The 15,716-nt window shown below is 38.4% G+C and overlaps 1 protein-coding gene across 1 annotated transcript in view; it reads right to left on the bottom strand.

Moving 5' to 3' along the window:
- Positions 1-1,881: 1,881 nt before the first annotated feature.
- Positions 1,882-15,716, bottom strand: part of vcpip1 (valosin containing protein (p97)/p47 complex interacting protein 1) — a 29,895-nt gene continuing 16,060 nt past the window's right edge. The window contains exons 3-4 of the mRNA XM_043689264.1: positions 13,528-14,477; positions 1,882-4,758 (exon numbers count right to left, since the gene is read on the bottom strand). Of these exons, the coding sequence (XP_043545199.1) occupies positions 13,558-14,477 (920 nt within the window). The 3' untranslated portion in view covers positions 1,882-4,758; positions 13,528-13,557. The remainder of the gene's footprint in view (positions 4,759-13,527; positions 14,478-15,716) is intronic.

Here is a 15,716-nt window from a genome sequence, read left to right as displayed (position 1 = left end):
AGACCTGGGTTCAATTCCCGCCTCAGGTGACTGACTGTGTGGAGTTTGCACGTTCTCCCCGTGTCTGCGTGGGTTTCCTCCGGGTGCTCCGGTTTCCTCCCACAGTCCAAAGATGTGCAGGTCAGGTGAATTGGCCATGCTAAATTGCCCGTAGTGTTAGGTAAGGGGTAAATGTGGGGGTATGGGTGGGTTGCGCTTCGGCGGGTCGGTGTGGACTTGTTGGGCCAAAGGGCCTGTTTCCACACTGTAGTCTAATCTAATCTAATCTAGTTAGTAAGTTTGCAGATGACACCAAAATTGGAGGTGTAGTGGACAGCAAAGAGTGATACCTCAGATTACAACAGGATCTGGACCAGATGGGCCAATGGGCTGAGAAGTGGCAGATGGAGTTTAATTCAGATAAATGCGAGGTGCTGCAATTTGGGAAAGCAAATCTTAGCAGGACTTATACACTTAATGGAAAGATCCTCGGGAGTGTTGCTGAACAAAGAGACCTTGGAGTGCAGGTTCATAGCTCCTTGAAAGTAGAATTTCAGGTAGATAGGATAGTGAAGGCGGCGTTTGGTATGCTTTCCTTTATTGGTCAGAGTATTGAGTACCGGGTTGGGAGGACAATTTGCGGCTGTACAGGACATTGGTTAGGCCACTGTTGGAATATTGCGTGCAATTCTGGTCTCCTTCCTATCGGAAAGATGTTGTGAAACTTGAAAGATTTACAAGGATGTTGCCAGGGTTGGAGGATTTGAGCTATAGGGAGAGGCTGAACAGGCTGGGGCTGTTTTCCCTGGAGCGTCGGAGGCTGAGGGGTGACCTTATAGAGGTTTACAAAATTATGAGGGGCATGGATAGGATAAGTAGACAAAGTCTTTTTCCTGGGGTCAGGGAGTTCAGAACTAGAGGGCATAGGTTTAGGGGAAATGGGAAAGATATAAAAGAGACCTACGGGGCAACTTTTTCACGCAGAGGGTGGTACGTGTATGGAATGAGCTGCCAGATGATGTGGTGGAGGCTGGTACAATTGCAACATTTAAGAGGCATTTGGATGGGTATATGAATAGGAAGGGTTTGGAGGGATATGGGCTGAGTGCTGGCAGGTGGGACTAGATTGGGTTGGGATATCTGGTCAGTATGGACGGGCTGGACTGAAGGGTCTGTTTTCATGCTGTACATTTCTATGACTCTATAATTCAGGATCTATATGATCTCCTGCATTTAGTTTGATCTCCTAAAAAGATCTGAAAATAATTTTCCAACTTATTTCCCGTAACTGGCTTGAGTTTATATAAGGCTTTTCAAAACCCGCATTGTGATGCACTAGACAGCATTACTTTATAGGATAGGATAGACTAACTAGTGTTTATTTGTCCTGTCATTTTTATACGTGACACAATGGCACAAGAATCCAATTCCTTATTAAACCACGGCTCCCTCGCACGACCCTTTCCTACCTGCCTGACCGGTACATAATTATCAAGGACAAACTAGTGTTTATTTGTCCTGTCATTTTTATACGTGACACAATGGCACAAGAAAATCAACAATGAGTTTCAGAGGCCGGGCCTCTCCAAACTTGATGCATGTTTTGAAACAATTGCTTGGCAATGTTATAAATGAATCATAATTCAAAGTAACTTAAGTAAATCTAATTCCCACATATTGAATACACAGAATGCAATATTAAGCGAAATATTGTTCTCTCAAATTGTATGGGTCAGATAAACGTCACTAATATAAATGAAGGAAAACTACATCCTTGATCTGTGAAAATATTGTTTGGGGTGCAAAGATAAAGTACTAAGTTCTCTTTTGTGGGACCTGCACATATGTACAAAAGAAGGAAAAATGCAGTTAAAACAGTTTGAAATATTCTTGACCAATATGCACGTGAAACATTTTAATTTATTGCACCTTCAGTATATGCTCATAACTCATGCTAACAGCAAGTTGGTACTTAGAGAATGTACCACTTTGTTTAATAAGCATTCAAGAAAAGAACTCCAAGTACTGTACAAGTCACTTATAGTACTGTACAATATATACTTTTATAATACACAGGTGTTACATTATAGAAGAATTCATTTTAGATATTTAGTACAGCAACCACAAATATAAACAAACCAAATTTGCTGAACAATTGCCAGTGTTGTCCTGTTATCGTAAATGTCAGTATATTTCTTATAACTATTATTAATTGTTGTCATTTTCATTTAAACAGGGACATTTTCTCCACTAAAAATAAAGCATATATACAGTACACTATCCATACATACTCAAGGAGAATTACAATATGTTCTAATAACTGGATGGCAAACACTGCAAAAAAGTCCAGTTCCATGGGATATTTACCTTTAGGCCTGCTTTGGAGCCCCAATTTATCTCCATTCTTATATTTTGTTCCTTCAGTTATATCATTCTACAGAATGCTCTGTCCAATAATACTTTACATGAGTTCTGCTATCGCACTTAAAAGGACAATAAAGTTAAAAATCCCATGGAAAGATGCTAATGAATTTTAATGCACATGCTTAATGAAGTTGTCTTGTAATCCTCATAAATCCTAAAAACAAATTCAGAAGCAAATGAATCATTAATATTAAGGCCCAAACTGCCAGCATACAGCTCATTTCTAAGAGTCATGAAAAACTCACCACTCCTGTGAAATTTAATTTTTAATTTAATCAATATTGTCTGAAAGCACATTCACTTTTGCATGCTAAGAATGTAAATATTTATGAAATGTGTAAAGTTTACAGCAAGTCTCTAAGCAGCTTTGAAAATGATTCAATTGCCATAAAGATCACCATAAATTAAATGAAATCTGCCTATTAAAAAAGAAAAATTAAGTTAATATTAAGATTAATAGACAACAATACTGGCTGTTCCAAGCACAGTCTAAATGAAAAACAGAAACACTCAACCTTCTGTTTTTGAAAAAAGAAATCATTGAGGTTTACCTCCAGAGAATCTTCTAAATGTTTTCTATAATACGGAATTATGAATATCTTGTTTTAAAAAATAAGTAAGGCAGACTTATGTATTATGTAGTTTTACTGATTAAGGTTTGTGCATTATGAGTCCACATTTAAGGAGTAAAACTACCTTGTTATAGTGGCTATGTCGGAGTTTGTATTTCAAAAATCAGACAATATTTGGTGGTATTTTCTTTGCCCACCAAAACTTAGTCTTGTTAAAATTGTTCATTACACACTGTTACCGTAAAATCATCTACTACAGTTAATAATCACGCTGCTTGACTGCAATAATAAATACTACCATTACCAGTGACACACTACAGAATGGCACCTTTAATAATGGAAAAAGACATCAGTTTTTCTCAGAATTTGCAACCTGAGAGGAATATAAGCTGTGTGTGTGTGTGTGTGTGTATTGGTGTGCGCACACGCACTTGCTTGATAGTTTGATATAACGTGGTGGTTTGAGTGAGGATAAAGGAACTCAAATTGTGATTTTAAACAACACATTGTCATGCTTATTTTTGTTTCATCTGCACAAGAGCTAAATACTTGATTTTTTAAACTCAAATAAAATTAATGAAGTTCTGATTAATACAAAGCAAACTGAATGAAGCAACAAGAAAATGAATGTTTCAGCAAGCATATTTTTTTTAAAAAGATAATATTTTCTTCACTTAACTCCAAAGTTAGATCCATTTTGGGAGTACTTTAGAGAACAGCACCAGAAGTTTTTGGATCAAAGTTTTTTGTGGTGGAAGTCTGAAAAATACTGAACCAAAATCCTTAGTTCCCTCCCAGAAAGCAATGTTATCTTTCATTACAGCTTTTACTTCCCCCCCCAAAATAGGTGCTAAACTCTAAGATAAAGAGTTTTTATTTTCCAATTCTACTACATCACATACTATCAAAGCCAAAAACTAAAGATTTCAATATCAGTATAGAATTTTCTAAATACTGAATTTGAACATATGCTGAAGCTAAGATGAACTGCTTTGGACTGGTAGGTTTCAAAGCAATGGATATTCCATCCCCACTTAAGCACTCAGGCAAAAATATCTGCACACCATGGAAATAAACAAAATGCAGCAGATGTTTTAAGTGCAGCTATTTTTGTCATCACCAATTGGACAATTCCTACATGCTCCAATTTCACAGTTTAATTTATTATGAACAATCAAACTTAACAAAGTGAATCTCGGATCTGTGAAGAATCTTGCTATGATAAGGTAATTGATACCTTTATTTATCATCATGGCTAATCACATTTGCTGACTTAGATTATTTCTGCAAAATGCCAAATCAAGAATATTGACAACTTTTATTATACTAAGCCCCTGTCCCTGCACAGGCCCTAGAAGCCAGGGCAGACCAGCGACTGTGTAGTTCTTTCTAAAGAGTTGTATATTTATTCTGTTTTAGTGGGTGTACATATATGACCTTATCCAACTGTACATTCCAGTATTTTATTTCTAACACAAGCATCACCAACTAATATTGTTCAAATCAAACTTTAAATGCATCAGGAAAATATATTCTTACGAGACTCCTCTCTTTTTACCAACGTGCTCTCTCTCAATGTGAGCTACATCAAGAACAGAATCTCATCCAAGGTTAAGTTAATAATTATGGTTCTGTGGATTATATGGGCAGAAGCTGTCATCTGAATCATCAAGAAAAATCTTGCAGTCATGCAATTGATAGGGGGATTGAATCGAACTCTGTCTTTTGAACACGATGAGCTTCTTTTGCCTTGGCACGGCTCTTGTACAAAGCCCAGCTCTGCCTGCATAAGAGGAAAAACATTAGACAAATAATTAAATTCAGTACTGAGTGCAAATTTATTGTCCAACTCACTTTCTTTTCCCCCCAGAAGTTTCAACAATACATCTTTTTCCAACCAGAAACACAGGATGGGGAAACAATATAGTTTTACAGGAGTGAGTATTACTAGTAATGCTTGTTTTAGATTATCCAATGTATGTGTCACTTTTGGTGTGGAATCATTTATTTTGCTTTCTTCATATATCCCATCATTCCCATGCCCCAATCTGGCAGTTACTGTCCAGGGTCAATTAAACATAGGTCTCGATTATAAAACTTGTATTGGGAATCAAACTGTCTACAGAAAGTCTTCAACCAAACACAATTTCTTGTAATTTAGCTTGTTAAGTTTACTGAAATTATCAATGTAAGAATTATGAATGGTTGATTTAACATAACAATTTGTATTTCAAAACTAACGGCTAATGGAGGGGTTGACAAACTTGTTCTCACCTAGGACCCTATTTCAAGACTGGAAAATCGTCGTGACTCCTGTCATGATTGTGACAAAATATGAACAATCAATTTTCAGTTTCTGACATCGATGATTTTAATGCCCAAGACCTTTTATAGACAAAAATAACTTAAAACAAAAGGAAGGAACAGTGACTTAAGATAGCCTTAAGCAGTCAACTGACTAGGTTGAGCCAATGTGAAACCAATATGAGATAAATGAAGACTATTTGAGCCAAAAATACATTTTTATCAAGAGACACTGAAACTTAGTCACAGATAAAGAAATCCTCGCCTCCTAGTTTTGATTTACATCCTTCCAGAAAGTTCACATATTGGGCTGAAAATCACCTGCAGATTATCCAGCTTAAAAATAAATGCTGCACATGGGAATATACAAATGAACTGTATTTCAGACAAATGTGGGGCAGAAAAGGAAAGTGAATTTGTAACACACAACTAGAATTCTCTCTCCTTGCTTCCCTCAGCTTCTTAAAAAACAGCACCCAGTGATAAAACAAATGAGAGAAACAAAACACACTCACCAAGAACACATGGATATTCACAAATTTCACCACTGCTAAGCACACAAGACCTTTATTAAACAACCATGGCCTCAAGTTAAGTTCGAGCATCTCAAGGACTCAAAGGATTTTCGTTTTTAACTTTACATTCTAAACTCCTTTTTAAGCTTTATACCCGTATATGTGCATGTGTTTGATTTTGTGTTTTTTTTTATTTCTTCTCAGGATAGTGGGTAATTAACCTCTTCACTTGAGAAAACTGTGGTTTGAACCAAGAAAGAGTATTAGAGAAAGATAGCAGGGTGCACAAAATATTGTGGAGACAGATAGCACCAGTATAGAAAATTAACAGGTCAAATCAGATAAGGATGAATGCAATGAAATCTAAATCAGGGTTATTGTCCATTTATGCGAATCCACAGGGTATAGGAAATAAGACTGGAGAATTATAGATGCAGATTGCCACATGGAAGTATGATGTTGTAACAACAGAAATCTGGCTCAAGTAAGGGCAGGACTAGGTGATACATGCCAAAGAGAAAATGCTGGAAAATCTCAGCAGGTCTGGCAGCATCTGTAAGGAGAGAAAACAGCTGATGTTTCGAGTCTTACTGACCCTTTGTCAAAGCTAAAAAGATACATGCTAACAAGATAGTTGATACATGCTCCTGGCTATAAGGTATTCAGGAAAAAAAACTAGGAAAAGAGGAACGGTTAAGAATTAGTTAAGGACTATACTGAATACTGGAGAAGCAGGATGACCCAGAGGGATCAAGCTTGGAATAATTTTGGCTCAAGCTAAGGAACAAAAAGGGTGCAATTGCATTCGTCAGTGTACCCGATAGACCATCAACTAGTGTGAAGAATATAGAGAAACAAGTCCGCAGATACATTAATAGGGAACTTTAGCTCCCTGAATGTAGATTGGGACTGGAGCAGCATAAAGGGCAGAGAGGGAGAAACGTTCCTAGATTGCATTCAGGAATTTTTTTGTATAGCAGTATATGTCTATTTGATGCTCAGAAATTAGGTGGACGCAACAGAACTGTCAGTGGAGGATAATTTGGGAGACAGTATTTTTCGGGTTTAGGATGAAGATAGAAAAGACGATAGGCAATCAAGAGTTAGAAAAATGAAGTGGGGGAGAGCCAACTTCAATGTGGCCAGAACAGAACAGGACTGGCTAGACTGGCAAAGTAGTTGTTTGGAAAAATTATAGCTAAACAATGGTGCGTTCAAAAAAGAAAGAATTCAGACACAGTGAAGGTGTACTCCCACAACTCTGAAAGGTAGGGCTAACAAATCCAGAACTCACTAGATGAGAGAGAGATATAGAAATTTAGATAAAGCAGCAAAAAGTATGCTTGTTTCAGATGTCAGGTAGATAATACATATGAGAACCAAGAATAATGCAGAAGGTTCAGAGGGAAGGTGAAAAAGCATATTACAGAATATAGAGGAATTGTGAAAAAGACTGGTGGCCAAGATAAAGGTGAATTCCAAAGTCTCTTATGAGCATATATACAGTAGGAATGTAATGAAAGGAAGAGTGGGGACAATTAGGGACCACATATGGTGGAGGTAGGAGGCATGGCTGAGGTATTAAATGAATACTTCCTATCTGTCGGCACCAAGGAGTTGAATGTTACCAAGACCAAAGTGACAGAGGAAACTCAGTCATTTAAAGGATTCAAAACAGATCACAATTATAATGCAGAAGGAAGCCATTCAACCCAACTCTTCAAAAAAAATCATTACCTAGTGGCCATCTCCTACTTTTTAAGGATCACGATGTTGGATTGTCTATACTTAAAGCTGACAAGGCATGAGGACTAGATGAGCCGCACCCAAGAATATTGAAAGAAGTCAGAGTGGAAATTGCAGGGGCACTGGTCATGATCTTTCAGTCTCCCTAGGGTGGTGTCACAAGACTGGAGAACTGTAATTATTATACCATTCAAAATAAACATTACTTCTGTTGTAAAAATAAGCCCAGCGATTACAGATCAGTCAGTTTAACTCGAGAGGTAGGGGAGCTTTGAGAAATAATTCATAGAATCATACAGTACAGAACAGATCCTTCAGTGCATCAAGCCTGTACCACCAATATAGTGCTACCTACATTAGTCCCACTCTCCCACAGTAGGCTCATAGTCTTGAATGTTAAGACATTTCTCATGCTGATCCAAGTATTTTAATAAGGTTTAGGTTTCCCACCTCAACTAGTCTCCCAGGGTTGCATTTCAGATCCACACCCCCAATTCTATCATTCAGTTTTTGGGACAGAATTATTAGTAACATAGAAAAAAGTGAGTTACTATAAAGAATTATCATGTATCTAAGAAGAAATCATGTCTACCTAACTTGGGGCTTTTTGAAGTAGTAATGGAAATGGTTGATGAGGGTAACGCAGGTGAAATGGCGTACAAAGACTTTCAAAGGCATTTGATACAGTATCACACAACAGAATTGTGATCAAAGTCATAACTCAACAGTAGCAAAGTGGACACAAACTTGGCTGAGTACCAGGAAACAGAGTAATAGTCAGTGGACATTTTTCAGATTGGAAGGTTTCCGGTGAAATTTCCCAGGGATCGTTGTTTTTCTTGATATACAATAATGATCTAGATCTTGGTGTTCAGAGGAAAATTTCAAAGTTTGTGCAGAACTGGGCTGAGAAGTGACAAATGGAGTTTAATGCGGAAAAGTGTGAGGTAGTTCACTTTGGGAGAAGTAACAGGAATGCAGAGTAGTGGGCTAAAGAGAAAATTCTTGGAAGTGAAGATGAATAGAGAGATCTCGGTGTCCAGGTTCATAAACCCCTGAAAGTTGCCACCCAGATTAATATGGTTGGTAAGAAGGCATATGATGTGTTGGCGTTTATTGGCAGAGGGATTGAGTTTCAGAGTCACGAGGTCATGCTTCAGCTGTACAAGACACTGATAAGACCGCACCTGGAGTATTGCAGACAGTTCTGGTCACCGCATTATAGGAAGGATGTGGAAACTTTGGAAAGGGTTCAGAGGAGATTTATTAGGATGTTGCCTGGTATGGAAGGAAGGTCTCATGAGGAAAGGTTGAGGAAACTGAGGCTGTTTTTGTTGGAGAGAAAAAGGTTGAGAGGTGACTTAATTGAAACGTATACGATAGTCAGAGGGTTAGATCGCGTGGAGAGTGAGAGCCTTTTTCTTCGGATGGTGAAGGCTAACACAAGGGGACATAGCTTTAAATTGAGGGGTAATAGATTTTGGACAAATATCAGGGGTAGTTTGCTGTTTTTGTTGGAGAGAAAAAGGTTGAGAGGTGACTTAATTGAAACGTATACGATAGTCAGAGGGTTAGATCGCGTGGAGAGTGAGAGCCTTTTTCTTTGGATGGTGAAGGCTAACACAAGGGGACATAGCTTTAAATTGAGGGGTGATAGATTTTGGACAAATATCAGGGGTAGTTTCTTTACTCAGAGAGTAGTAGGGACGTGGAATGGCCTGCCTGCAACCGCAGTAGACTTGCCGATGTTAAAGGCATTTAAATGGGCATTGGACATACATACGGATGATAATGGAACGGTATAGGTTAGTTGGGCATCAGATTAATTTCGCAGGTCAGCACAACATCGAGGGCCGAAAGGCCTGTACTGCGCTGTAACATTCTATATTCTATGTATGATACAAAATTTGGAAGCATTATAAACTGTGGGGAGGACAATGTAGCATTTCAAATGGACATTCTGGTCAGCATGGATGGGTTGGACCAAACAGTCTGTTTCCGTGCTGTACATTTCTATGACTCTATGACATAGACAAGTGGGTGAACTGGGCAGGTAAGTGGCAGATGAAGTTCATCAAGAGTGAGGTGATGCATTTCGGTCGGAAGAACAAAAATAAAGGATACAATTCTTAAGGGGGTGCAGCAGTAAAGGGGTTTGAGTATATATTTTCATAGATCATTGAAACTGACAGGCTAAATGGAGACAGATGGATACAGTATCCTGCATTTTATGAATAGAGCTCAAGAGCAAGGAAGTTATGTCGAACTTATGCAAGACACTTGTTAAATCTCAGCTAGAATATTGTGTTCTGGACAACACATAAGGAAAGATATGAATGCATTGGGTGACAGTGGAGAAGAGATTTGCATGCATGGTTCCAGAGATGAGAAATTTCAGTTGGAATGGAGATGTGTGGACTATTTGCTTTGGAGAGAAGATGACTAAGAAAAGATCTGATAGAAGTTTTCAACATCATGAGAGGTCTGGATAGAGTGGATAGGAAGAAATGGTTTCTGATTCTAACAGCATCAAGAATAAGTCAGCACAGATCTAAAGTGATTTTCAAAAATACCAAAGGTTACTGGTTAATGATAGACAAAACCTTTTCAAGCAAATGTTTCAGGTCTAGAAAGTGTGGTGGAGGCAGATACAATTTAAGAATTCAAGAGGGCATTGAATGATTGAATAAAACAACATGCAAGAGTTGGAGGTAAAGGCAAGAGAATGGCACTTAGTCATGATATTTTTTGGAGTGCTGGTGCAGATATGATGGGTTGAATGGCACCCTTCTGGACTATAACATTTAGTGATTTTATAAAATGTTATTCCATTGGGGAAGAGGAGAAAAAATGGGGAACTATAGACTAATTCTACAGACTGGCCTAATATCAACTAAACAGAAAATGCTAAAATTTAATATAAAAAATGTAATAAGAGGACACTTAGAAAATAATGGTAGGATTGGGTAGACATTACATGGATTTATGACAGGGAAATCATGCTTTAAAAAAAAACCTGTTGGCAGGAGATGACGAGTAAAATAGATAAGGGGGATTTGGCATAATGGTGGTAAGCTTTGATTTTCAGAAAATTTTGAAAGGTCCCACTTCAGAAATTAGTAAACAAAATTAGATGATATTAGGAGTATATTTCAGGTTGGCAGGCTATGACTAGTGGAGCATCATGAGAACCAGTGCATGGGCCCCAGATAATCACAATCCCATCAATTGTTTGGGTTTGGGAGTGAAATCTAATATTTCTGAGATTGCAGATGACACAAACCAAACTAAGTAAACGTGTAAGCTAAGAGGAGACTGCAAAGATGTTTCATGGGAATCTGGATTGGTAATGTAAGTGAGAAAATATGTGGTAGCAAATTACATGTGAAGTTATCCATTTTGACAGGAAAGACAGAAATACAGAGTTTTTTTAATAGAAAAAAGCTGGAAATTTGTGAAGTTAGAATCACAAGTCACTACAAATTAATTTGTAGGTACTTAAGCAAATGGTATCTATGTTGGCCTTTACTATGAAAGGATTTGAATTTAGGAGGAAGGATGTTTTATTACAATTATATACAGCCATAGTGAACCTAAATGTGTACAGTTGTGGTCACTGCATCATAGGACGGATGTGGAAGCTTTGGAAAGGGTTCAGAGAGATTTACTAGGATGTTGCCTGGTATGGAGGGAAAGTCTTATGAGACTTGAGGCTGTTTTCATTAGAGAGAAGAAGGTTGAGAGGTGACTTAATTAAGATAAATAATCAAAGGGTTAGATAGGGTCTACAGTGAGAGCCTTTTTCCTTAGGTGGTGATGGCTAGCACGAGGGGACATAGATTTAAGTTGATAGATATAGGACATATGTCAGAGGTGGTTTCTTTACTCAAAAAGTAGTAGGGGCGTGGAATGCACTGCCTGCAACAGTAGTAGACTCACCAACTTTAAGGGTATATAAATAGTCATTGGATAAACATATGGATGAAAATGGAATACTGTAGGATTGATGGACTTCAGATTGGGTCCACAGGTCGGTGCAACATCGAGGGTCGAAGGGCCTGTACTGCACTGTAATGTTCTACGTTCTAAATGAAGATCTTCTTGCCACAGAGAGACTGTAACAAAGGTTTACCACACTAATTCCTGCAGTTCATGAACCGGGGGCACAGTTTCTGAATGACAGACAAGCAATATAAAACAGAGATGAAAAAGAATCTTTTCAACGGAGCATTGTGAATCTTTGAAATTCTCAGCTCTGAGGGTTGTAGAAGTTCAGTCAATGAATTTGCTAAAAACTAAGCTTGATGGATTTTTACACATCAATAACATCAAGGGACAGAAGGATTGTGAAGAAAATTATGTTTAAATACAAGATCAGTTATAGAGTCATACAGCACAGAAATAGACCCTTCAATCTATCCAGTCCATGCTAAACATAATTCCAATTTAAACTAGTCCCACTTGGCCCATATCCCTCTAAACCTTTCCTATTCATGTACTCATCCAAATGTCTTTTGAACATTATAACAGTACCCACATCCACCACTTCCTCAGGGTTTATTCCACATGCAAGCCACCCCATGTGCAAAAAACTAGCTCATGTCTTCTTAAAATCTCTCTTCTCTCACCTTAAAAACATGCCATCTAGTCTTGAAATCCCCCATCCTAAGGGAAATGACAACTACCCTTAAGTCTATCTATAGCCCTCATTATTTTATAAACTTCTATAAGGTTGTCTCTCAAGAATTCCAAACAACTTTCTTTTTTCGCATTTTTAGTGCTTTTTGTGTTAACTTAGAGTCATAGAGTTGTACAACACACAAGCAGATCCTTTGGTCGACATGGATGAGTTGGACCAGATAGCTTAAATTAATCTAGTCCCATTTGCCAGCATTTGGCCCATACCACTGTAAACCCTTCCTATTCATATACCCATTCAGATCCCCTATAAATGTGGAATTGTATCAGCCTCCACCACTTCTTCTGGCAGCTCGTTTCATATATGCACCATCACAGGTCCCTTTTAATTCTTTCCTCTCTCACCTTAAACTGATGCCCTCTAGTTCTGGACTACCCTATGCTGGGTAAAGACCATGACTATTCACCCTATCTATACCCCTCATGATTTTATAAACCTTTATAGGTCACCCTTCAGTCTCCAATACTCCAGGGAAAATAGCCCCAGACTATTAAGCCTTGCCCTGTATCTCAAACTCTCCAACGCTGGCAACATTCTTGTATTTTTTTTCTGCACCCTTTCAAGTTTAACAACATCTTTCCTATAGCAGGGAGACCAGAAGTGAGCACAGTATTCCAAAAGTGGCCTAACCAACGTGCCATTACAAATTCGTATGGTCATAATTATAATAGGTTTTGTCTACAAAAGTTCATCACATCACCCTGCATTAAATCAATTTTTCCAAACTGAATTTAATCCATATTTGCAAGGTAAAGTGTCAAGGTAAACTTATATTTACACCTAGCCACTATTGACACAATTGTTGGACCTCAAATTGTCATCTCCCAGCTTCTCAACCTGTATTACAGAGAAACTCCTATGTTATAAACAATTCTAATTTTATATTTCCCAATATTCTTCCATTTTGTTGATTATAAAAATATTACATAAAAGTAAGGTCAAAACACAAGTTAAAATGACAAACAAATTATATCTATATGTTGCTGCTCGCTTGAAGACTACATTAAGCATCAACTCACAGTGAGCAACACAATGGGAGATAGTCTGACATTCAAAAACATCTAATATTTCCAAAAACAACCAAATACACTGTCTCTGATAGGTTTAACTGACATCTTCCTGCACACTTCTACTTTAGCTCATCAAATAAACTTGTAAAGGCCACAAATTTCTTAATAGTTATCCAAAAAGAGTCAGTTATTTATTTATTTTTTCTAACCTTGCCACAGTAAAATATTCTGCCATTGTAAAGAACTTATAATATCTTGGGTACATTTTTCTGACTCACCAGCTTGATAGTATCCATTTCTAAATGAAGTCAAGAGTGATCCATTGGTTCAATCGTCCCCTCTATTTCCTGACTATCCATTTCCTCAAGATCTTCATTCAAAAGGTTTACATTCTGTGACTTGCTGGATGGTACAGATGGGTGGGATGATAATTCCACACCAACAGCTGTTGTTTCCATGCTCAAATTCTCATTGTCACCTTCTTGTGGAGTGATTGATGGTGTCTCCAGTGCATCAGTTTGAAGGCTTTCAGTTCTCATTACTGACTGAGCTGAGGAAGTGGTAGAGCGTAGTTTTGAATCTGGGGCATCACTATTTATCAATTGTTCCACATTTTGATCCTTCATATGTTTATCCATGGAAGCTTGAATGGAGGATACCATCTCCTGCAATTTTTTACGTTGTGCTTCAATTAAATTGGCGTCAAGTTGCCTACCGTCTCTCATCGTTACAAAGCCAGGTGCCATTCGTATTAGCTGGCTGTCCCCACTGCTGGATTTGGGTGGAGAAGCTCCATGTTTGGGACTAGACTGGTCAATACCATAACTAAGATCAGTTCCTGATGAACTACCAGTGCTTTGTTTCCTAGGCACCTGGATTTCCCTGCTATGCCTCTGTTCCAGCTGTGGGCTACTTGAAGCAGTTCCAAGGGAATGACCTTTTCCTTGGAAAGCCGTGACATTTGGCATTTGTTCAGATTTTTTTCGGACCACTCCTCCACTGCCAAGTTTCATGCCTCCATGTGAGGAAGGACTTCCTTCCCTACTTCTTGACCCTCCCTCAGACCGTAATTGATTTAAGGCCTCTTTGATCAGATTGTCAATGTTGGGACCAATGGGAATGTGCCCTGCTGGATCAATGCACAGCTCCAGTCTATCATCTGTTCCATTATACACAAATGTCTTACCAGGAAGGTGGGGAAGAGTGAAATGCTTGCCATCTGCCAAACCTGTGTAAAAGTATTAACAGCAATAACGTATTAGAATACAAATGATATAAATGCACATAAATGCTAGAAATACTCAGCAGGTTTAGAAGCTTCTGTGGAAAAAGGAACAGGGTTAACATTTCAACATCTGAAAAAGTTAGAAATGTTACAGGTGTTAATCACATGAAGGAAAAAGGAAATAAGAAAGAGAACAAAGGGTAGGTCTCTGAAGAGATGTAAGATGTAAGAAATCAAATGACTAGTTGATGATGCAAGGTTCAAGGGAATGGTAACTGGACAAATATGTTAAAGAAATAGAAGATGTATCTCGAGGAGGTGTGAACAGTGAGAACAATGAACAGCTGCTGTCTAAAAATACAACCAAAAGTTAAAACCACAATCTCTTTAGCCGATCCCTTCACACCCAAACTCATGAGTCTTCTCTTGCTCCTGTCACTTTAACAGCTTCCAATATACAAGTCATAACCAGATCATTTGCTAACGATAACCAATCCTTCTACATTTCCATTCCTCATTAGATAGGTCTTCTCCCAGTCTCTATCCATCATCACATTCCTCCATTTGACTAAACTTGTTCTCACATTGAACAACTCTTCTCAGTTCATCCAAATAAAAGTAGTCGCAATGGTTACCACAGGTGTAAAAGTTATGATAGCCTTTTTTGTGGGGTATATAGAACATTCCTTGTTCCAGTCTTACTCATACACTCTCCCCACCTCTTTTTCTGGTATTTTCACGACTGTATTAGTGCCTTCCTGTTGTCACCCAAAAGTAGCAAGTAACTAACTAAACCTCTATCAGATCTTCATCTTGTTTGCCAAAACTGTTCAATATTCCAGGATCATCTCAGCTTTTCCACTACCAAGTATATTATTAACTCCTATGCACTATCTTCTCCATTCTCACCTCCAACTACTATAAGGAGCGCACTGAAGATGAAAACTAGTTAGATTGTAACTTGTGCCCTTGGTTGTTATCTACATACTTAATGCGTTTGTGGCCATGTTTAATAAAATCAACGCTGAAAATGTGTTGCTGGAAAAGCGCAGCAAGTCAGGCAGCATCCAAGGAGCAGGAGAATCGACGTTTCGGGCATGAGCCCTTCTTCAGGAAGGAGGAAAGTGTGTCCAGCAGGCTAAGATAAATGGTAGGGAGGAGGGACTTGGGGGAGGGGCGTTGGAAAAGCGATAGGTGGAAGGAGGTCAAGGTGAGGGTGATAGGCCGGGGTGGGGGTGGGGG

The sequence above is a fragment of the Chiloscyllium plagiosum genome, chromosome 4 (genome assembly GCF_004010195.1).
Source record: "Chiloscyllium plagiosum isolate BGI_BamShark_2017 chromosome 4, ASM401019v2, whole genome shotgun sequence".
Taxonomy (NCBI): Eukaryota; Metazoa; Chordata; class Chondrichthyes; order Orectolobiformes; family Hemiscylliidae; genus Chiloscyllium; species Chiloscyllium plagiosum.
This window is presented reverse-complemented; position numbering and strand designations above follow the sequence as displayed.